General features: G+C 34.4%; 1 protein-coding gene across 6 annotated transcripts in view; it reads right to left on the minus strand.

Annotated features, from left to right (window-relative positions):
• LOC141455410 (uncharacterized) overlaps window positions 1-25910 on the minus strand; it is a 129115-nt gene that overhangs the window by 16900 nt on the left and 86305 nt on the right. For 2 of the 6 annotated variants that reach the window (XM_074130466.1, XM_074130460.1), the window contains one exon: window positions 12518-12687. In XM_074130466.1, coding sequence (XP_073986567.1) covers window positions 12518-12674 — 157 coding nt within the window. In that variant the 5' untranslated portion in view covers window positions 12675-12687. Of the gene's footprint in view, window positions 1-12517; window positions 12688-12754; window positions 12774-12881; window positions 13008-18175; window positions 18303-25910 lie in introns of those variants that run through there. The other 4 variants (XM_074130462.1, XM_074130463.1, XM_074130464.1 and 1 more) reach the window with 4 other exon arrangements.

A 25910-nucleotide genomic window follows, 5' to 3' on the forward strand; every position in this document is an offset into this window, starting at 1 on the left:
CATTCAACTTTCTATAAAACATCATAACTCTCTTTCCAACTTCTTGAAAGGTGTAGGAGGAAATCGAATCTATTATAAAGAAAATTGTGTTTCTTGGCCTTGAAAACTACCTCGGCGTAGATAAATTTACTTTAATTTTTAGACAATACATAACCTGGAAACTTCACTGCAAAAGATGAAGCAGGTAAAGCAAAGAAAAAGAGATTTTATTAAACAGAGTCAAAGCTAATCGTACAAAAAATAACACAGATTTGCAAAGGATAAGCTGACATGATGATTTCTTACATAACAAACCATTTGAAAAGAAGAAATTTTACCTTACCCCGTTTATAAAAAGGTTGAAAGGAAAATATAAAGGGGAAGAACAGCCTGGGGTCTAGCAAACAAAAAGGAAAAAACAGAAAAGAAAACTGACAACCAGCTCTGATCGGCCCCCGAAAGAGGGCGTACGCTGTGAAGCGCGGTATGTACTCTGGATGTATTTTTTTTTTTTGTTTCCCTGGCTGCCAAGAGAGGACCTATGTCAGGGCTATGTGCAGTGGATGAAGAGAAGCTGGGAGAGTCTACCTCCTCGCATCTCCTCGGCACAGCCGGGTAACGTCGCCCAGGCACACACAAGAGTGCGGTGACAATGGAGAATAGCACAGAGAGCGCGCGGTGATTGTTTTGCAGGCAGTGTTGTTGTTGAGGGATTAGCAGAGACAGTGGGAACAGGCGCAGCTGGCGACGATGTTCTCTCTCTCCTCTATCTGTCCCCTATCATGAATTACCAATGGCGCCTTGCTCTCTCGGCATCACACTCCATGCATTAACTTGCAAGCGTACACACACCACTCTTAACGCCATATAAACGCCTTCCGGCCATGAGCAACCTAATCGTATGCTCATGTCTGGTACGATTACGCACACTATACCCAACCCCCACAAATTGTTTTAGGAAAACTGATGATCTATATGCACAATAATTTGGTATTCTAAACTTTCAAACAAGAAGCAGTAAATTAATCGAGTAAATAATCTAAATGGATATTCAGATCAAAATCTGGTAAGACATTTGACACAATCACTTAAACTGGAAGGGTTTTTTTCAATTTCTTCTGAAAACTTACTTTATGCACACGTCTATATGATTTTGGCCAATACAAATGTATAATAATATTTGGTTTAAAAAATTTTAACATTAACCTCCTTATAAAAGTTTATGGTCAAAAATAAAAAAAAAAAAGCTGCATATTTTTTTAAATTTATTTCGTTATTTACAATCTATATAATATAATATACGATAAGTAAATAGAGAGAATGAAGGATAAACGGATGCGTGAAAGGCAGGAGGAAAGAAACTGCCCAGCGGTAGCACTTTAGGCCTTTAAACTGCGAGGAAGTCGCGAGGCCATTGGCGATTCAGTCAGCGAGAAGGATTAGGGATGTCAGAGGAGGCGAGAGACTGTACTAGAGGACTGGAGCAAGTGGAGAGAGTAGTATGGAATTTTTGATATTTAGTCTTGGCGAGTTGTTGTACGAATGGGATGTTGAGGTCGTTGTGAAGAGTGAGGTTAGTCACCGTAGAAAGGAGTGTCAGCTTTCTGTTGGCAGTAGTTTTGATTGAAATGTCCAGTTCAGTCCGTATGTTTGTAGGTTTGGCTGAACACCAACAGCTCTAGTCTGTAATTCCACTTAGTTTTGAGGATAGTACTGTAGCCGCGTAATATAAAAATTTAATTGTGTAGATCAAAACATATTACTCCAAAAGCAGTTAAATTTGTAGCCGAATTGGGACTAAGTAACTTTTAGGAATGCAATAAAAAATAGTTCAGCCAAAAATGGTTCACTGTTGGATTATTAAAGAGTATTTTAAATCAAGTGGACAAAAACTACAAAAAAAAAAAAAAAAATGGAATTAAGTAGATGAAAAGCCCAAAGTGGTTCACAAGGTAAGAGGAAGTGGTGGGGATTATAGAACTGTCATAGAAGCCAAGATAAGAACAGACCTCCTAAGAAGGGATTTGTCTTCACCACTTTAATAGATATAAATATGATAAAATATTCTGATTTGGAATAGCGAAGCACTCCCAAATGCTTCTGACAATCGAGCGTAAGGAGCCAAGTTTCATTTTCTACTTTTTTGTTCTGTTGTTCTCTTGAATGAGAGAGAGACCTCCCACAAATGGTTATGCATCACCTATGAAATCAAATCTACCTTTATAATTTAGAAGATCTGTGATAAACGAACAATCTATAAAACCATTTTTTACCAAATTATTGCCAGGTTTTTTACCTTCTTAATCCCAATTTTACTCTTTCGAAACGTTATTAAAATTGCATCTTAATTAATATGAACTGATTTGAGTTTGAAAGGAAGAGAACAAATACGATTCAATGATAAAATATAATCAAATTTTCTTTCGTACCGAACTTTTAAGAAATAACTGAACAATTTCAAGAATGAAAGAACTTGATCAGGAAATCATCTGTACACGTTCTGCAGCGCTGTTCGTTTATCAAAAAAATTTATATTTAGAACAGGAATCAATGCCTAATCATGTTCAGTAAGTTAATAGTAATGATGATAGTAAGTATATCTTTTGGTAGTTATGGTTTCCTGGTCGACGACGGCCAGTTTTCTGTTCAAGTCGGTGGTATTGCACGGCTTTTAGTTTGCAGGTGATTTGAGTGCTCTCTCGTTTATGTCTTTTTAAATCTTTTAAATGAAATAAGGTGCATCAGTTGCGATTTTGCATTTCCCTGTTTTGGAATATAGGCAGCCTTCAGTGCAACCTTGTTAGCCCTCGTTAATCTACACCAGAGAAGTATAATTGACTAAAGGTTTTGTCAAAGTATAGGAGCTTGAAGTTATGTCTAGTCTAAATATAGACGTAATGAGAAACCTAAACATTGTGGTTTCCGCCGATTTATGTGAGGATAGAATGGTTTAAGAATCTGGTAGACTTGTTTTAATTTCACTTTGTGGTGTCCAGGTTATTTTTTTGTAAGTTGTAAACCAAGATATTTGAATGTTTCGTCCATAGTCTTCAATGCATTGTCAGGAAGTTACAAATTTTGGTCTATGTTCATTGTACATAACATATTGTGTCTAATTTCCTTTCGTGAAACCGATTAGTAATTTTGTCCTATGAGGTTTGCATGTTTTATATAGTTGTAGGAGGATTGTAATGTCTTGTAAGAAGAAGGGTCACGACTGCGTAAGTTGCCAGAACGGTAATAATGAAAGTATGAATGCGGTCTGTGAATGGGACTGAGTGAAGAAGAGTCTTGATGAACCGTCGAGTAAAGAGCGTCGAATTAATTCCAACTCAAATGTACTCTTCTTCAACAAAACTTAAGTTTGTTTGCAAGTAAAGAAATTACTTCATAGTTAGTAGAGAAATCCGTCAATAAATAATCGTGTCGAATGCTGAAACAACCTCTCTTAATACAAACTGTCAAGCAATATTTCTGTTCAAATCCACTCATATGGTTATCTCTCTTTAAGTATTAATATATTTTGATAAGTCGCCAAACATGGTTTTCGAAATCCAAATTAAGGAGTAGTACAATTTTTTGTTCAGTCTGATGGATAAGTAATCGTGTCAATATGAGTTCTTCGAATAGAAAGAACTACATTTTTCTCATAATAAAGATATTCTGAACATATCAAATTAATCACAATACATCGGGGAGTACCATAAACATTGTTTAATCAACTTCATTTTGATTTCTGAACAAGCGACCAGGAACCACATTATTAAAGTTTTGAGCATTTCTGTACATCAGTCAATTTCTCTTGCAACTTTTTGTTCACGAATCGATAGGGGAAGAAGCATTTACAGGATCCTGCACAAAAAGTACAGGTAGACTTTCTTAACTAGGGACAAGTGGTTCTAAAATACAGTGAAACTATTACCCATGCAAGTTGGCTAAGGAATCATAAGCTAAGGGTTTAAGGGATTAAGCTAAATGGCCAATGACATCTAGCTAAAGTTACTGTAAAATAAGGACAGTAAAATGCTGCTGAATACAAACCAAATCGAAAAATGGAAAAAATGTAACGCCACATTTGCATATTTGTTCTAGAAGAACAGTAAAGTAGAAACTGCTTGGTAACAGAGCAGTCCATCTCCTAATCTATCCCATGTGACCATCTAAAGCTAAACGTTAATTGTTTTACTTTGTTGTGACTTAAATTATTTTAATAGAAAGATTATCGATTGCAACAAAAGTATTGCATACTTCCGTCCAAATTTATCCTTTTGACATTCTCAAGAATAAACCAAACTTTGAATTAAGCCAAACTTATCTTGTTACTCTTGCAGGTAAATCGAGTAAGCAGCCGAGGTATAAAAAATGTTTCCTCAGCCGCCAACTCGATTTACCTGCGAGAGTAACAAGGAAAGTTAGGCTTAATAAAAGCCAACAAAAACTGAGGAATCAATTGCAGAGCTCTGGTTTTGGCATAGAGAAACGGCAGTCAGATATAGAAAACTGTGGTTTCCGTGTTCACTTATTATCTTCCAAATAACCCACCGCAGAGAAGACCGCGATGATTACCAGTTCCGTGCTGAAGTGACTTTAAAAAAAGGAATAAATCCATTGTTAATTTGAAGTGGTTCCTTCATTTTGATCAATCAACTGCATTTAGAATTATAATTAATCGAATACTGAAATTCAAATAATGTGAAATATTTGTGACGATTACAATGGTGGTTTAGAGGACTGTTCGAGGAGAATAGTACGAGTAAGTATACCAACAAATCTGCCAGTTATTCCATTGGGAACGCCAAGATTTCTGGAAAAGTGAATAGCTTCGTTAGATTAAATAACTTTTCTAAATGGTTTGTTGATGAATATCAGGTAGTGAAAAATTTCCTAACTAATCACATCTAGCTAAGCGTTGGCGTTCATTTTTACACTTATTGAATTATTTTTCTTCCTCCAACTCCCAAAAAATGGAAAAACAAAAATTACAATTAATTTTTGGCATTAGCTTTCGCCAAACACCCAGTATCGTCTAGGTGCTTATCACTAGAATATCACTCACTTCTCCATTCTTACTTATAAATACATTCGCTTCACACATTCATCCCTCTATTATAAACAACTATTTACTCAGTACTCCGTGCTCCTGCCATCCTTAACCGAAATTAAAATCACGTAATCCTTCTCTAATCATTTTCTTCCATTCATTCTAATCGGCTACATTTCTTACATAATTTAAGCACGTAGATGTTGGTGGAGAATATTATGTCTTTAGCGAAATAGTGCATCTAAATACCTGTATAAGTCGTCAAACATTCGTTTCCTTTCTACTACATAACGTGGACATATAGATTAGTATCAAGTTTTTGGATTGCCAGGAAATAGCGATACATTGATAAAGCAGTACAAGGAATTAGCTTACATGATCGATTAATTTCCTACGAATAAGATATATTAATATATTGTTCTGGATTATATGTAGGTGCCTAAATAATAACAGTGAAGTTGTTAGCTGGAGGTATCAGTGGATGCACCAAAAACTTGAAGTGGTTAACCCACTTTACCCTAGGATATTCTCATAAATTCTGGAGTCTGGTGCTGATACCTGCCAACGATAAAGCGAGAGATCTGCAGTTAGAATATCTGAAGGTGAATCCAAGAAAACTACGATGAGACCAAGATTTCTTTCTTTCTTCTAGTTGACCGAGAATAAAGCTCCAGTCTGGTCAGACAAGTAAATCGGGTTTAGTACTCTACTTGTTTTGATTGGTTTATTGTTAGCAATAAGTAACTACTTAATTGTACTACGTTAAAAGTAGGGACACATTCCGCGAGGGAAAGAGGTATGACAGACATGCCGTTATCTCCGCTTTCCGCTCGATTTGTATCCTCAAAGGGGTTTGGTAGTTAACACAGCAGCAGCTGCAAAGTACTAATGTTGTCAGCATGATTTCAGAAGGGGGAAATAGAGGAGGAACGGCCCTATCGATATCTGCCTAGCCAATAAGGATGCAGTTGAGAGAGTGTATGACCTGTACTGTAATATCCCCTCCCCAAGAACAGTACGTCTGCAACATACACATATATATCCTATAGTATAATACATCCATTGTGATCACGTTCAGAGAGGGTGATATGTGAACATAATGCCCGTGTATATGGATTGGAACTAGAGTTAATACACATTCAGGGCAGAGACAAGAGATGGAAAGTGTCTAGGCAGGGTTACCAATACACTATGGTCCCATATAATGTCATATATATACTCACTCTAGCTGACACACGTGGCTCCTACAACCCCCAGTACAACACGCTAATGCGTGCGAGGGCGGCAAATTATTTGTCGTCAATTAGAAACAGTATTAACCAATGAAAACAGTTGCATTTAATTTTATTAAACATTTAACATTAATTAAATTTTTGCAATAAAATTATGAAACTGTTCATCTTATATATTATCTCCTTAACAAAAACTTACAGTTTAAAAAGTTAAGTATTAGGGTTGATTAAACGCCAAAAGATACACAAATCAGCAAGTATCCAATATTTCATTCATACTTCTAGAATCTTAATTTTTAGTACGTATTAGATGGCACAGACCCTTACGCTGGCCTTTTATATAAATATTTTTCTGTTAGAATAATAAAAGATGTATCTCATCACCATAGTTAGTATTAAAAAGACACTTCATTTAAACCCTATTCCAAATTATTCTTGCGATTTATCTTTATTCTGAATAATCATCACATTCACTCGCATATTAAAAAGAAAAAGGGAAAATTGGAGTTGGTCTTTTACTGTTTAATTTGAATTACGGAGATAAAACGAAATTTCAGTCTTGAATTCGTCTAATGTGAGCACAAATTACATAGTTAATAACAAATAACTAATATTTGTAATTATAATTCATTCATTTTCAAACTTTAATTTAATGTAGCCCTTTAATTGAGTACCTACTTGTAAAGAAGTTTTATAACCAACTAAAAATATGCATATCTATTTTATATTACACATATAATTACATTGTGTGGAGAACGCACAGATTAACAATGTAATTGAAGAAATCTATATTAACATATAATATTAACAAACTAGATTAATTATATATTACACAACGTATAATACAACTTGTATTCTAAGGTCTCTTGAAAATTGTAATGTGACAAAAAAGTAATGCAAATGAAAACAAAATTAACTGTGAGACCTAAAGAATAGCGAAGGTCTTTCTCTTAGTAAATTATTATTTGATACTTAGATTGGTTAGCTAAATAATACAAGCAAAGTAAGGTAAATCGCCAAATTTTTCAGGCGGAGCATATCGTCCAACTATCAATGTGGACAGAGGCGGAAGAACAACTTTACTATGAACATTTTTTCTTAACAAATAAAAAGAGCTACATGTGGGATTCGATCTGGGGATCTACCACTTACAAAATCACGCTTCGTAACCACTAGACCAACACAAAGCTGAACAACAAAATTATAAAAGAAAATTTTATAGAACAATGGTCGATCAACTTCTTATGGATCAAAGGGCTGTATACAATTCATTTATACGTTAATTTTAAGATATACTTGATGAAGAGTAGAAGTGGCTTAAATTGCAACTAATTCACTTTAGTTTAGAATATCCCACACTAGGTTCGAGAGAGACTGAACACCAGGAATTCCACTTCTCAGTTGTTTTGATATCTGAAGTGTAAATAAGACGTTTGCCATCTGAACTTGAACAATCTAAAGTCAGATGATATTGACTGAATGAGAAATGTAACAAGTTGATACTTCTTGTCAAAAATTACAGCTTTTTTTTTAAAAAAATTGTTTGCCTAGAATAATTAGGGGTCCCGGGAAATCGAAAAATATTTATGTGCATGTCTTTTATTTGTGTTAATGTGAACAGAATTGCTCAAAAAGTGAAAATTTGTAATATAGTTAAAACTTGTCGACTATTCCACTTATATACTACAGTAACTATGGCTTCTGATGCCAAAGTTTGGGATCACATAACCGGAAATGCAAGCTCACTGATGCGATCATTAATTATTCACAATTTCATCGAAAGTGTCTCCTTAAATGATTATTCTTCAAAAAAGGCGTAACAATTTTTTTCTAGGAAAGGAAATCAGGTAACTGTAATAAGTAGACTTGCCCCTTAAGTGCAATATAAGAACTACAGTGGTCAAAAAAAGGATACATACACTAAGTTTTCTTACTTTATCTACTGAACTTTTGTTTCTAGGATGCCAAGGAAGCTTCAGGCAATAACAAATGCAAAGGGATTGCTTACAAAATATTAGGTCTTTAGTTTTGCGTTAATTATAACATTCAGACTGAGTGTATGAATACTTATTTTGCATACAATAAATTATTTTTCTGCTTTTTAATCAACTCTTTATGTTTAAAAAAGAAAATGGGAGCATTTAATTCATTGTTACTATCTTCGATTTCAGTGCTGAAGAAATAGTCATCCTAGAAACAAAAGTTCAGTAGATAAAGTAAAAAAAACTTAGTGCATGAATACTTTTTTTGACCACTGTACGTACAGTTTTATTTACAAAATATAAGCCCCTTTAAAAACTTCGAGCAGAATAAAATAATGGTACTCGGAAATGCAACATTTATTTCAACTAAAAGTCTTTAAAAGATTTTGTAATAAACTTTTTTTCGAAAAAGAAAATATTTCATGGATTTCTGGGTAATGTAAGTTTTAATTCCAGATGGCAAGTGTGCTTAAGTTGAAATTACTTTCAGTTCTGGGCTAAAGAAGGACAAAGCAGAGTTCATTAGTAACAAACTCAGCTTTAATCGTCATTTTTTATATTATTGCAGCAAAAACCAATTAAATCTTCAGGAAAATCACAATTCATAAACGCATGAGAGTAAGGAGAAGGTTGTTTGTTTACACACTGCATTTATTAGTTTAATTATTAATTTTGCATTACCTTTTGACAAATAACCGAATAACAAAAGAAATAGTTCAGAAGATGTTTACATGATAACTATCTTAAATATTGCAAACATACGTTTTTTGTGATGAAAATGACAGGTAAGAGATGAAAGTGAACAAAAAAAAAGAATAAATAAAGGTGTTTCTTCTAAGTTTGGGACGACTTCTTGGTAGAGGGCTTATTTTTAGAGAGTGTTACTCTGTATACCAAAAGATAAACCTCAAAAGATAGCGGTAGGAGAAGAAAAAAAAAAAGATGGTCAAAGAAAGTAAGATAGGGCCTGTTAAGAAGGGGTGTCATTAGTGTAACAAGAGAGAATGGGCACAGATAGGGACAGTATATAGAGAAGAAATAGGTTCAGGACTTGAGAGAGTAGCGTTCCATGGATAGGTTTGAAGACGCTGAAGAAGAGTGTACTCGGTCGGCAGGAGAAGTGTCAACTGTAAAAACTACTCTAGTTACACTAGCCACTATGGAGAAAGAAGACTCGTATTAACAACCTTCAGTTGCAAGAGGGAAGAAGGGGTGCTACTTCTCACTTTACTCTGTACAAAAACTGTTCCATCGTCCGCACTCTGCAATGGCTCTCGGTAATGTGTTATGTTTACACTTGTCACCGCAGTACACGGCTAACCACTCAGTTTGGCCTACTGTCAATATTGTTGCACAAAGCCAATAGATAGCAGTATTGTTTACTATATACACATACACGTGTACATTCTCTCACACACAAATAATTCTATTCAAAGCCAAACAATCAAGTAGACCTTAGCAAAACACACGCCATAAAAACAAACGTTGTTTTATTCACTCTTTTTCTGTGTTAAAATACATCATGCCCAGTCAATACCCATTAAAATAACACTATTATGAGGTATTATCGAAATATCGTATTATTCAAAAACAACATACAAAATTGGAATATTTTGGTACGGCAGGAACGTAAAATTAAGGCTGATCATTGAAAACTACTCTAAAAAGCAGCAATTGAAAACCATTCTTTGGACAACTTTTCTCTCTTTATGAACAAAAATTATTAAAACAATCGGCACATTAAGGTTTCTATGAGTAATTTCATTGCAATAACGCCAAACAAATGAATATTCGGTTAAGCTATAAGGATGGCAGGAGCACCTAGTACTGATTCATCCATTAGTTGTAGTTTATGTAAATACGAGGGTCGTTTGAAAAGTCCGTGCAAAGTCAGAGAGATAGTACTACTGGCGCGTATCGAGGTTATGTTTAGTTAGTAGCATCTTTTGGAAGAACACACACCAAGTTTCAGCCAGATCAGTCTATTTCTTTGTGTTTGGCATTCGTTTGAATCGAGAAAGTCGAGTGATTTTCAAAAAATGGACGAAAAAGAATTTCGTTTGTTGATTAAACACTACTTTATGAAAAGCAAAACGCCTCAGGAGACTAAAGAGAAGCTTGATAAACATTATGGTGACTCTGCACCTTCGATTAGAACAGTTTATAAGTGGTTTCAAAATTTTCGGAGTGGCCATATGGGCACAAGTGACGCTGAACGTTCTGGACGCTCTGTTGAGGTTACTACTCCAGAAATCATCGATAAAATCCATGATATGGTGATGGATGACAGAAGAGTGAAAGTGCGTGAGATTGCTAGTGCTGTGGGCATCTCGAATGAACGGGTACATAATATTTCGCATCAACATTTGGACATGACAAAGCTATCCGCAAGATGGGTGCCGCGATTGCTCACGCTTGACCAAAAACGAAATCGTGTGAAGTGTTGCAAGGACGGTTTGCAGCTGTTCCAGAAGAATCCGCAGGACTTTAAGCGTCGTTTCGCCACTGTGGGTGAAACATGGATTCATCACTGCACTCCTGAGACCAAAGAACAATCTAAACAATGGGTTACCAAGGGGGAATCTGCGCCAAAAAAGGCAAAGACCGTTCCTTCGGCCGGAAAGATTATGGCGACTGTCTTTTGGGATTCGCAAGGAATAATTCTCATCGACTATCTGGAAAAGGGTGAAACTATTACAGGTGCATATTATTCATCGTTATTGGACCGTTTGAAAACCGAGCTGCAAGAAAAACGCCCATGATTGGCCAACAAAAAAGTCCTTTTCCATCACGACAACGCACCAGCTCACACCTCAGCAGTTGTGGTCGCAAAATTAATGGAAATAGGGTTCCAACTCGTTTCACATCCCCCCTATTCTCCAGACTTGGCTCCCTCGGACTACTATATGTTCCCCAATATGAAGAAATGGCTGGCGGGAAAAAGATTTCATTCAAACGAGGAGGTGATTGCAGAAACGAATGGTTATTTTTCAGACTTGGACAAATCCTATTATTCTGAAGGGATCAACAAACTAGAGCAGCGTTGGACGAAGTGTATAAGCCTAAAAGGAGACTATGTTGAAAAATGAAAAAGGTTTACCCCAAAAAATTAAGTAGTTTTTATTTTTGCACGGACTTTTCAAACGACCCTCGTAGTTGTATATAGTAGAGGGATGAATGTGTGAAGCGAATGTATTTATAAGTAAGAATGGAGAGTGAGTGATATTCTAGTGATAAGCACCTAGACCAGGGGGTCGGCAACTTATTTTAAGTAGAGAGTCATTTTTCCTTAAATAATTTTAATAAATCTTACCAAGAGCCGCAAGGATGATGAGTAAAAAACTCTGTAGATCATTTGTATTCACAAATTATTATTTTATGATATTCAACAACATTTAAATGTTTTATAGATATATTATTTTTACAAGTTGCATTGTAAATAAACAGATAAATAATAACTAAACGAATGAAAGGGCGGTAGTCTTACAATATAAATCAAGTACTTTATTTTGATATTGTATAATTCTGTTCAATTTCGAACCTATCACATTTAAAATTATTTTTGAAAAAATACCTTTAATAAATGGAATTTTCATTCGTTTCAATAAAATTAAAATATACAATGTATTTTGGGCAGGCTGAAAAGAACCACACAATTTGGTTAAAAGAGCTGCATGCGGCTCGCGAGTCGCGGGTTGCCGACCCCTGACCTAGACGATGCTGGCTGTATGGCGAAAGCCAATGCCAAAAAAAAAAAGCCAAAAAGAAAAAACAAGAAAATAATCGCAGAAATAACAAAAGAAACCAAGTTTTTTTTACAAATTATTGTTTAGTATGAAAAATGCAGCTCAAATTGACAAATTTGAAGGTAAAGACTTCAAAAATTCACACTAACCACAACTCATACTTTTGCCAGTTAATTTAAAAATCTTGAAATAATATTATTTGGTAGGAAGTTACTTAAAAACCAATAATATTCGGTAAACAGAACAGGTTTTTAATCCTATTAAAATTGACAAATGTCAATCTTAGCAATAAATATATAATGATAGTGTAAGCAAAAATTAAATTTGTAAAGATAAGAAGGAAAAGAGTGAGGATTGAAGACTTCTTTAGCGCAAAAATTTAGATGATCATAGAGAGAACTATAAAATAGCTGTAGAAGTGTGACCCTTAAAAGTAGACAGCTAAATCGTTCACAATTTTTATCTGTTTTACTTTGACTTCATCTTTATTTTGTTCATTAGTTATTAATAGTTGAATTTAAAAAAGAGTAGTAATACCTAGTAAAAAACAGTCACCTTGAGGATATGGTAAGGTTGAATCCAGATGATGGGAGATCCCAAAAGGTGTGGCTAGCGAAGGAACGGGGCCGTGGTACTGATGGTGAGTACCCATCATTGGCTGCATTGGATTACCTTTTAAGTAACTGCTAGCCATTCCCCCTCCCAATCTGAAAAAAAACAACAAAAAATTCATATTTAAATAAAATAAGAACAAAAAAAGAGAATATAATATACCTGTAATTTAACAAAAATTAGTCCAATTTTTTTGTAGCTTCCAATAAGGAAGAACTTGCCTCGAGGCAAGGCGATCTTAGCACAGGAATTGATAGTAGTTAATGAGAAGTTATAAGGATTACTTTACACTTCTATCAGATTGAAACTGTCTTGTAATTGTAGCAAAGCGTCTTCTCATGGCGATATCAATCCAATCATACCAGCTTCGTGATTTTAATTTAGTTTTTACACCTCTTCAACAAGTTCGAGGTGCCTAAAATTTAATAGAATTATCAGTGTGGAAGGTTTTAATGTTTATGGTTATGATTATGTTGTAATTTTACAAAGTACTAAAATTTTTGTTTTTCTTTCTAAGATTCTTCCTGAAACTAGAATACTTTCTGTAGAGGTTAGAGGGACCCCTTTACAGTCTGCATCCTGTTAAGTCATTGAAAATATTCTCTTAAGTTCTATTTTATTGAAAGTAATTAGTTCAGTTTGTTTTATAATATTCTGAAATATTTGGTCGTATTCATGTACAATATTAACGTAAAATATTGACCTGAAATACTAAAAACAACCTTCAAGAAACCAACTACCCTGGGAAAAGTTTCGAAAATAAGGGTCTGAATACAAATTTTAAAGGAAACCCTTAGTGATTAGAGACACTTTCACGAAAATTGTGAAAACAAAAACGACGAAAAGGGCGACTATTAAGTCATAATTCTGGCCAAAAACTTAGTATTTGAAGTGAAAATTGTACAAAAGCGTAATTTTTAAGTTTTTAAAATATAATGTTCGCAAATCCACACAGGGACTACAATATTTTATGCATAGCCAGTGTACCTCCAAAATATGTATAACCAGTAAAAATACTCGAAATTACAAAGTAACTGCCCTTTAAATTGCAAATTCACAGGTTAATACAAATGGGTGAACTAAAACGCTTAAAAACGTTGCCAATCCTATTAAATGTTAATTCTATTATATTAAAAACTGATTGGTTATCGCCCGTTTTTTGGGTGTTAGAAAACACTATTATGTTTTCATGTTTTTTAGTATGTTCTTCCCAACTAATTTTTAAGTAAACTTAAGTTAAATGGCCAACAACATCTAGTCTTATAATTCTGTAATGGCTCATGAAGTTTGACAGAAATTTTGATAAAAAATCTTTGTACAAATAATTTGTATTCAGGAGGACCACCTACTATAGCAGCTATTAATATTCCAAATCAATATTATGGTTTGAAAAGATGAAATCAATTTAAAATTAGGGACTGCGTTCTGGAGAAAAAAAAAGATGAGCAGCTGTATAACGCGAGGGGGTGCCAGGATAGCATGCCACTGAAAAATCTATTCACAAGCTATCATGGAGGGTTAAAAGGACGGTACAACTGGAAATTGTAGTACAACTGAAAAGGGAAGGGAGAAGAGATTTGAAATGGGGGAGAACCAAACCCATGGTAGATTGAAAGTGCACCACTGTCCTGGACTGGATAAGCCGGGTCTTCACACAATAAAAGGGAAAAAATTTAAATAAAAGAAGCAACATATTGACACAACGTTGGAAAGTTTACGTCCTTATAAGATTGGATTAAGTCTTGGGGAGGAATGGAAAGAGAAGAAAAGAAAAAAGACGCGGGGGTGGATGTACAAGGAAGTTTGGAAGATTCAGTTCAATGTAGGATGAAGTGAAGAGTGGAAAAAGTAGAGAACAATTATACACTCGACTTGCGTGCAGAAAAGAGGAACAAGACGTTAAGGCTAGAGTAGGCATCAACATTCTCTCAACTCCCGACCTCGCAGTCGCCGTATCAGGAAGAAACACAACCATTCAACATCTCTTGTCTCTTTCTACATTGAGAGAGAAAGAAGGCAAGAGAATGGGTCTCCCAATAATACACCTCGTTACTGACAGATGTAAGGAGCTCTCCTTCTCATCTATAAGAGGATTAGAAGAGGCAAGGAGTACAGCAGCAACTCTTACCCTATTACGTCACACAACTCAGCTCAAAACAGGAAAATCCGTGATGTGCAGGAAAGAGGGGTGTAGTAGATTCCCCTAAAGTTGGAAGAAGGAAATACTGTTGTGGAAAGCTGGGGAGAGCAAGAGGATAGGAAGAGATAAAATGGAAAAAGAGCATTGCATCAAGAATGAGACTGTTACAGAAATAACGTAGGAAAATTTATAAAAATGGTTCGGGTAAAACATCAGGAGCTTTATTATTCCGGTATCCAGAAAATGTACAGAACGCGGAAATTCTATTTTTAATGGTAAATTAGAAAGAGAAAATGTAATGATGTTAGGAATCATCTAAAATAAATAAAAAAACCTGATATCTCGACGTTTAGAGACAATCATAAGCAGCATTTTCACAATACGTAGATGGTATTTCGATTTAGATGGCAGTGGTAGATGGATCCCTGTTATTCGCTCTGGAACACCGTGCAGAACAATTCACAAGAAAAAAACCTCTTTTGATTTACTAAGTTCTGTTCTACGGATCTATTTTTACCATACCCACCAGATCTCAATACTTTTTTTTCGACAGACGCTAAACCAGATCATTAATATGACTAAGAAGAACTGAAGAAAGAATAGTATCGCTCAAAACCGAGGATTGCAGAGGGAGATAGTTTGGTAAACGGTTCAACCAAAAGTGAAGGTACGAGGTCTGTAAATTAAGTAATGAGACTGATTTTTTTATTTTTTTTTATTCAAAAAGAATTACAATTCTATACTGTCACCTTCAAAATAACTTCCTTCTGAAGCCACACAGCGCTGGAGACGTTTCTTCCACTCCTCATAGCAGTGCTCGAACTTCGATACTGGAATCGGTTACAGCCGTTTGAATGTTTTCGACTGCCCCAAAATGAGTTCCCTTGAGATGATTTTTCAACTTCGGGAAGAGAAAAAAGTCAAAAGGACTCAAGTCAGGCGAATAAGGAGGCTAAGGAACCACAGGAATGTTTTTACTGGCCAAAAACTCGTTTACTGAAATTGCTGTGAGACAAGGAGCATTAACGTGATGCAACACCCACCTTGTTCTTGATGTTTGGTCTCACACAAATGACCTTTTTTCGAAGTTTTTCAAGAACATCTCGGTAAAAGTGTTGATTGACCGTATAAATATTGAGAGGTTCAGTCTCAGTCTCATCACTTAATTTACAGACCTCTTATATCCAATGAAAGCACTTATTTGGGAATGTTCGGTACGACACCACACAGTTCCCCTTTTATATGGAAAGCGGTAAAGTAAAAAATAATATTCTTGAACTGGAAGGTGTTAAAGTGAAGAACCTAAGGAGGGAAACTGTAGTGGCAAGATATAGTGTTGTCGAGGGAAGAAAGGTTCAGATGCCGGTCCATTCTCCTCTCTGTTCTTACACCCCTTCTGATGGTGCTCACCCAGTACTTTATAACCCACAATATACCATTGTACTAACTAATGGACAAGTTTTGGAAGTTCTACACAGCGTGAATAACTAGTGTAGGCACTTGTGGTTGGGTTTTATATCTATATATACATAGTTTGTTAGAGTACTGGTAAGTGAGTACCCTATCTAGGAATATGGTTTGTGGAGGAAGAGCTTTTAGAAACCACCGCGTCAACTCACTTTACAGCAAGTTGTGAGCGTTCCCTCTGGTTATAAATAACACAAGCAAGAAGGCTTAGGCTAGCAGCAGCAGGAGCAGCAGTAAAGTATGTGCATTTTGACGCTATATTAATTTGCAAAAAAACTTTAAAATAAAATATTAAAACTATAAAATATTAGTAGATAAAAGCTGTTGTTTTTTTTAACTCCCACTGCATTCTCAAAAATCTAGGAGACGAAATAATAACTTCAACGCTGAGATTGACAACCCAAAGCTGGCCAAAAATTGTTATTGATGGCTTAAATAAATATAAAGGAGTCGTTTATCTCCTAAGCAGCCATTAGAAACCTTTTATTTGCGATAATAGGGTAGCAGGCTTCAAGTTCCTCAGCTGAACGAGGTGTGAGACAATCGCCTATCAATAGGCCCTGGGATTATTGCAGTAGAAGAAATAAGTTGGCTAGACTAAAGCAGCAGAGTTTAAATTACCCGTTAACTTTCGAAGGAAAGGCTGAAAATCTTTCAGAAAAGCCCAATGAAAAGTCTGGAAGAAAATTTGCAGAAGGAAAAAAAAACTTCTTGGTGCATTGCAATACTAAGTACCTCCAACTTACAACTTGCAACTACACAAGACTATATGCAAGGCCACCGCTTACTCAGAATAAGTATCAAAAAATACTTTCATTTGTCTACTGCTCATCCTAACACCACACTTCTCACATACGCAGACGACACCGCCTTACTGTCTACTAATCATGATCCTGTAATAGCTCACAGAAATCTGCAATCTCATCTCTCATCCTTAGAACAGTGGTTCAAGAAATGGGCTATTAAGCTTAATGAAACCAAGTCTCAAAACATCACCTTCACTCTTCGTCGCATTACTCTTCCTCCAGTCTTTTATAACCTAACACCACTACCAGTAGTGAACATTGCCCGCTACCTTGGGCTTTACTTAGACCGAAGACTTTCATGGAACCCCCACACTAGACTTAAAAGAACAGAACTAAACAGACGCTATCGACTACATAAAAGACTCTTAGACGATAGATCTAAACTCTCTCTGGACAACAAAAGACTGATTTATACTTCTATTTTAAAACCCATCTGGGCGTATGGAATAGAGCTGTGGGGTTCAACTAAACGCTCCAATCTCCAAAGGATTCAATCGCTACAATCTAAAATACTTCGAACTATCGTAAACGCTCCATTTTATGTCTCCAACCTGACTATACACACTGACCTTAACATTCCTTTTGTCACCCAAGTTGCTAAAACACGATACAGAAAACTCCACTTCAGCCTGCAATCTCATATAAATCCTCTAGCTCAAAATCTTTCTTCTAGAACTCTTCCTGACAACCCGACAAGACGTCTTAAACGACAGTGGCCTCGTGATCTCCTCTCAAGTGAAGAGAGTGATTAAACATATAATGTTTTGGAGTGTTACCACTGGGTAACTTCTCCACTCATTTACTTCGACATGTTCACTGTTATCATTGTTACTTATAGCGCTAACGCGCTGATTGTAGCATAATAAACGCAAAAAAAAAAAAATTTGTCTACTGAGTGATCAGCTGAGATACCAAGCGCCTCAACTTCACAAATACGAACTAATTTATTTATTTTTTTAATTATTTCGTGAATGACTCCAGTGAATGGTGACAAATACACTTTACGTTCAACGTGAATAAAACTTGATGCAAATTCTTCACCAATCGATTGAGTGCAAAAAAAATTGCTTCACAAAGTCAAATATACAATTAGAGGAAATTTGTTTTTAATTAAACCACCTCAGATATTGGGGAGAGGAAACTTTTGGCCAAAAAATAAAAAATTCCTACCTGAAATATTTTTCTTTCAAAAATCAATTATTATCATTTATTATTTTATGTATTTGCCATTAAGGCTGATTGAAGCCTTATACAAACTCATTTATAAAATATTTACATGAATGATGTATTAATAAAATTAAATGAGCATTCTTGATAATTAAAATAAAAAAAAAAGAAAAACTAAAACAATAGTGTTAATAAAATTAAAACAAAAAAGTAATAAAAATAGAACGTAATGATTTATGTTTAAATTTAAAACAGAAGAACAAACATTAAAATAACTTATTGAAATCAAAAACTGAACAACTGAAACTATTTATTTAATAAAAAAGACCTTAACTTTAATATAGCCAACACATAATTATATACTCATATAATGAGTAATTTTCTATATCTTTTTATATATCTGAGGGCAGAATGTTATTAAATAATGATTCCTTATAGAACGAGTATACATATAGAACAAACAACAAATGTAATAAATCCTCCTCAACATGCATGTTACAGATTGTGCAAAACAATTTATTATATGAATGGATATTTCTGTAAATATATTTTGATAAAATAATTATTGGAAGTTCGCATTTGAGCAATCAACCTAATGCAAAGGGCAACTAAATAAACAAAGGCAAATTTAATATACTCTTGAGGTATTCCAGCCAAGAGTGGTAGACTATTATAAATAGGGAACGGATTCGTATGTATTTACATATTTTTTTCTAGGCAATTTACAGACGTTTTTCAACTAGAAGTATTCATACTGACACTTTTTAAGCCGTTTGAGTCTACTTTTATTTCACATATTTCCACATATTTGGATGTTATCGCATATTTATACATATTTAATCAAAATGTGTACATATTTTTTCATATTTTTCATTTTGGGCATACTTTCATAATTGGGAGGTGGTTGACAGGAACTGTGAACCACAGACTGTAGGGCTGTGAATCACAGTGGGTACAATGGTTATTGTAATTTACACAGAATGCTGCTAAACAGTGACGGGCACTTGTTAGTTCTTTGAAGTTGTCTGACGTTGTCTGTTCTTTCAGCTCGTTCGTTGAAGTGTCCAATTCATTTCGTTCGGTCACTTAGTATATTCTTTTTTGGGTGAAATGCCACAAACATCGGCCTCAAACAAACAACTGGTTGCTAAATATCTTCGCGAGTTTCCAGCAGAACTTTTTCGAAGTGATGGAGACATTTTGTACTGCACAGCTTGTGACAAGCGCGTTTCTTGCTCTCAACGTTCCCAAGTCACCCAACATATTGCCACCGGATCGCACATAGAGAATAAAAACAGAAAGAAAGAGAGGACGTCCTATCAATATCAAGCCTTCCTTACATCTCCATCATCAAGTAAGTCTACTCTGAGTACAGATCTGTGTCGGGCTTTGGTTAGAGCAGATATCCCTTTCCACAAACTTAAAAATCCTCATTTCAAAGGATTTTAGTCGTTACAAGTCCATCTTACGCCCGCCCAGATCGTCGTCACTTTACGTTCCAACATTTGAAATTTCATGTGGTTGCAAACAATTTCGAAGAGTGAAGTTTTCAAAATTGAAAATTTAACACATCTTTTTATAAATAGTAAAAATGTTCTTTGTTGTATAAATCATTATAACTTGTAAAAACAAATTATTTTGTTCCTAATAAATTATTATAAATTGTAAAAATGTTCTTTTCTTGTATAAATAATTATAACTTGCCCCCCCAAAAAAAATTCCATTTTCATAAAAAAAAATGTCCATTTTACTTAAATATTCCAGAAAATATTTTAAGAAAATCACATATTTTCCACATAATTGACGAAAATAAATGCATATTTTAATTAAATATTTGGCATTTTTAAATACATAAAAATCCATTCCTTAATTATAAATATCACTAAAAAGCGAATATTCCAGCGATTGTCTGTCCAACTGGAGCAAATTAATTTGAAGTTTTGATATAATCTCTCCAGTTGAAAGTTCATTGAGATTTGGCGTTTCTAATGCCTCTCAACTAAAGAAACCAATTATATTTCACTGGAGCAGTACTTGAACTCTTAAAAGTCGTGGCAAAACAGAAGCACATTTCATCGTGTGCATTTTATGGTTAATAAATTTTTGACAGTAATCTTGACAATTTGCAACAAAATTTGAGTTATTCTGAATTTAGTTCTAATAATATAATCAGGAGTATTTCCGAAATAATTGGAATAATCACTTATAGAAGTTCAGATGCGCCTCCTACAATGAATCGACGTATCTTAGACGCTGTGCTTACACTTCGAGCTATCGCATTGAATACCCCGAGTACTCACTCTCGAGTACCAACTATCAAATTTTGATTTTGTTACTATAACTGATCCGGCAGCGATAAATACCGCTAATTGCGAGGTCTTCAATATCAAAGAAGAGTGCACGTCCAAATAAACTGAAGTTATCCACAATATCTAGCACCGCTACTACATCATAATAAAATACTGCACCTTTCAGCCTTCAGTCTTCCCTTGTAGGAAATGAACAATTATAGACTTTTCTGTGTTAACTTGTAAACAATTTAAGTCACATTAACTGTTAAAAATATCTAATTTTTTATTTAAATAAATGTGAGAATCACTATGATGACCATATCGTCTGCGTACAAGAGTAAGATAACATAAGATTTACCATCTATGTTTAATAGCCCGAGCATTATTTTCACGAAAAACTCCACAATATTCGCAATGAAAAGCGAGAAGAGAAAAGGACTAATAAGGACTTCCTCTAGCTCAAGCCCTTCAGACACGAGATAATTCAGAAGTAAAATAGCCATTTCGTTAACTTTGATAGAGGCATTTTCATACAAATTCCTTAATATGTTAATAATTTTGGGAGAATTTTCCTAAAATAGCTTAGAATGGAGGAGAAGAGAATCAAATGCTCATTTAAAGTCAATAAAAGCTGTAAAAATTTTCCTTTTTGGCAACCTCAAATGACACTGAATCATTACTACTAAGAACAAAAAATATCGTTGCATCTCCTATTCGGTTGAAAGCCATTTTCAACATTCTAGAATAACTGCAACCTTTTGATTCCATATTAACAGTCAGTTCAAATAATTTGCGTGATTATCTTCGAGTATGCAATTGGCTAAACAAAAATGCCCCTGGAATTTCCTAAATCATTTTCATCTCCTGTTTTGCGCAGCATAACTGAGCATCTTGATATCTCTTTAAAACGAGAGAACTTCACTGGCAAGAATTTTGTTAAACAGAACTTTCAGCAAGAAGAGCCAGTTGTGAGGAAGGGGTTTATAAAATTCATTCAAACTTTGAACGAGTTCTGGAGCTTTAGTACCTCTAGGATTTCTGAATGCTTTTCATAATTTTATCATGAATCTTTCCACAAATACAAATATAATCAACATATTTACGTAACTAATAATTACCTAATTTGCTTAAGAGTTATGAAGTCATAAATAATACAAATGAGTAGTAATATTTGAAGTTACGAGATCAGGAATGGAAGGCACTAGGGCTAAAAGAGAAAGATGATTAAAAAGGAGAAGATAGTATATTGTTTATCGTACACAGTATAAAGTATGTAAACATATTAAAAACAAGCTATAAAACAAAGTTAAAACCAAAGAATGGCGAAGACTGTTGGAGAGCAGGACGACTAGAGTGAGAAGAAGCTAGAAAAGAAACGACCACTAAGTAGGGAAAATCCGAGAAAAGACCCTTTAAAGCTAAGCAGCTTACAATAATATCAGCCTTAGTGTACACAAGAAAGTTACACTTGTTGATCAACTGTACAGCAGCGTTGTAAAGTTCCACCAGCGCTCTTAGAAATAGTAATGCAACCAACAACAGCATCCTAAAATGATCAACTTTTTTTTTTTTCTATTCTTCAATTAGTTTTCAGATGATAATTGTTAAGGCCAAGTACTAAATTAAAAGCACGTTTTTGTTCTATTGTCATTAAAACTATTTTGGATATTGAATTTCTTCTATTAAGCATTCAACAAAACAATTACAGAGGACTGACTATACTTATTCTTTAAATCGATCAAAAGGGATAATTTATCTTATAAGAAATGTAAATAAGTTAGTTCATTCGAATTATCGAGAATCATTTCGAGATTTTCTTTTAGGAGAGAGAAAAAAACGAATGACAAAAGTAAAACTTGGTCACAAACCTTTAAAACAATAATAATAAAACCAACAAATGATTTAATTAATCGGAAAATTAGTATAGATCACAATTTTAAGCAGCAAAAATACTTATATTCCTGAAAAAATCGTAATTTTACAAAAACAACTTAACTTATTCAAGCATTAAACTTCACATCAAAGCTTCAATAAAATTCCGTAACAAGTTTCAAGGCAAAGTTAGACATTAGGATATAGATATCCACACCTTTTTTAAGCCATTTACTGCGACTTAAAATGATTATATTGTAGTACATTCAAAAATTAGTCATTGATACAGAATGTAATAATTTTTACAATGATAAGATTGTGATCTGAAGGTTGATCTTAAGACTGACATTTCAAGAAAAGAGGACGTAATTATAATGCAGCTGAATCAGCTCTACAATCCACGAGATTAAACGAAGTATCTCACGAGCCCTATTATCTTAGCCACTCCATTTTACTGTATTTGTAGTCTTGGGGTGATGAGTTCAAATTTTCCTATGGGTTTTACATAATTCATTAGTTGCTTACAATAAAAAATACCTCTGCAGAGACCATAAGTATAGCAAGAAAGTTTGGGCTAAGTGTTATTCCCGTAGTTAGGCTGGGTTACCTGCAGGGTTCCAAAGATCGCTGAAAGAAATGGCCTTGCTCAATTTTTCTAAAAATAACAGAATTATTGTTGTATATGAATTAACGCTGCAGACACTACGTGTTATGTAAGGGGAATCTATATACGGGCTGACTCTGAATTTACATTGACTGCGATACCTGAAGAATTTCTGAAAAAAATTGATCTATTTTCCCAAAAGAGAACATATGTTTAGAATTTGTACAAATTAAGAAAATTAAGCTTTGCGAGAGGACTAGAACAGTAAATAATTGGCGCAACTAATTATTTAATTGACACTGTAAATTTTTACGATTAGTAAATGATTTTTCAGCAAATGATAAGAAGTTTAAAAACGCTTTTCTTAATATAAAACTATGGGAAATTAAACCGTTCCGCACTGGCAAAGAAACCTAACTGAATAAGCCAAAAAATTTCAATATTTTTAAAACTTTTAAAAAAGAATAAGTGAGTGTTAAGTTAATGAGTAAGTTAAATGAGTACTTAGATCGAGAACAATGAAGTAAACAACACCCTGATTTTTATTTAGTTAATAAAAAGCCTTTAAGTTTAATTTATTATTAAATAACAATTTTTTTCTATTCGATCGTTGTTAACAGACAAAAATATATATTTATTTATTCAGGAAAAATGACAGTACATGGGCTAACAATGGGGAAATGTGAAGAGAAGTCTGATAACACGGTAAAGAGGGGAAACAGGCGCCATGACAACAGGATACCTGGCTACCAAGATGGCGGCACCCTTCACTAGGGGGACACACAGCCTCTCGCCCGATCTTCATGACAACCCGCCGAGAGAGAGAATGCTTCCCTGGATGTTCCACCAATAAAAGAAGAAAAACGGGGAAGATATTTCCAACAACGTAATAACCTCCCTTGAGATGGGGATTCATCCTCTTCTACACTATATACCCCACTCAAACTCCAGCTGGAAAATTATTACTCAGTTGGAAAAAAAAACGAACCCCTAAAAGGTTACAAGGATATTTTTTACCCCATTTTATAATTCGGATGTTTTATCTTTTTACAACCAAAACGAAAAAAAGTAAATTATATAAAATTACTCAAATTACAGCTACTGAATGTCACAAGGAAGATTCTTATTGCAAAAAGGCTGTGGAGGACAAGAGCCCCCCCCCCCAAAATTCTGAAATAACAAATACTTGAAAATATCAGCATCGACGTATATTAACAGGAGAAAACGATCAAAATATGAGCGAAAGACTAAGACCAATCTCGGCTATATTTACACGTTCCGTCGTCTTGTCTGGCCGATTCTCGCTGATGATTTCCGTCGATCTAATCCACGAATTCATTCGGATAAAACGTGCTATTTGTTGTTTTAAGTTTCGTTTTTTTTGATACGCAATAAAATGAAGTAGAGAGATCAAATTTAAAATACATATTTCATTTTCAGAAAATTAAAAAATAGAGTTACCAAGTAAAATCACTAAAGCATCAAAGTATCACTCACCTTTAATAGATTTGTCAAATTATTTTTGGTTTTTGTTTTCACGAAATCTCCTGCTTTGATTTTCTTTAAATTTCCAATAATTTTTACCAACCTGTAACCATTATTTTACATGATTTGGGGAGAACCAAATTCATCTTAGAAAGCCTCGTTAAATATAACTAACCGTTATGAATAGTTAAGTATCGCAAAAATATGAGTAAGAAGAGGGATTGTTTAATCTTTTAACTCATTTCCAATCAACTCACTGAACAATTTATCTTATTGTTAAGATTATTATTCTTGCAAAATGAAGAATTCTAATGCTTTTTCACTTTGTATAATCTAAGAAACATTTATAAGTTTCTTCTGTTGATTCATTTTTATAAACTTACTAAGATCGCCAGCTATTACAATGCATTCCATTAGTTATATCGGATAAGAATTAAATAATAATATTGATAAAATAGAGGTGTGATAAAGAACACTAATTCCCTGATTTCTTATTGCCACTATTTCTTCTATAAAATCATTAGGTTATCCGCTAATCTTGGACTAACTATTATTTTAATAGCCTAATTTGGTTCAACTTCACTGATAATATTGATTTTCAACGGGTATTGTGACGCAATTCTGTGACTTAAAGAGCTCTTCAAATTATATAAAAATAACATTAAGTGATAAGCAAATGTTGTACCAACTATAGTATTACAATTTTTGCATTATTAAAGTGAATCTTCCTCCAAGAGGAGCAGATAAAGTGACCCCTGGTTCCGTCTGAGTATTGTTCTACAGTACTGTAACCAATAAAAAAATTGTTATTGATACTGTTCTTCGTTTATACATCAAACAAAGGGTATCATTATGTGAGAACTGGTGCTGGCGGTGATATAGAGTTTGGTGCAAATTACATCCAAGGGAAGCGATTAGCTATGAGGTTAGCATACTGGACTCTCACGCGGAGGTCCCGGGTTCGAATCCAGCAGCTGACCCTTAGATTTTCTCTTCCTAGGAGCTTCTTACAGCTCACTGTCCGGTGATAGACAGTGTTGTCTGTAACGAGAGAACACTGTCCGGAGGCCGGTAGTGCACTGGAAAAAGCTCCGGGCGCTAATAACCTCAGCTGTTGGTGCGCCAAAAAAAAAAGAAAAAAAAAAAAATTACATCCAAATAGAAGCACACATCTCTGAATTTGTTACGAATATTGGTCTGAATATTACGAGATTTCAAATGGGTATCCGCAGAGTTGCCAAGATCCCCTAGAGAAGTGGCTAATCCACTCCATTGTCAGGGAGAAAACTGAGGAAAGAGAGTCGTTAATGATTTACTTTCTTGTTCTTAACAATATATTGTCTAACCTACTAAACAAAAAAAGACGACTAAAATTACCTTCCAAAACTGATAAAATTTTTCAAAAAAAGACCTAATCACTCTAAAATTAGGTGTATGAAAAATAAATTATATGAAAAACCAAATAAATTATATAATGTTTGAAACT

The sequence above is a fragment of the Rhodnius prolixus genome, unplaced genomic scaffold, assembly GCF_049639745.1.
Source record: "Rhodnius prolixus isolate KJV_2025 unplaced genomic scaffold, Rpr scaffold_4, whole genome shotgun sequence".
NCBI lineage: Eukaryota > Metazoa > Arthropoda > Insecta > Hemiptera > Reduviidae > Rhodnius > Rhodnius prolixus.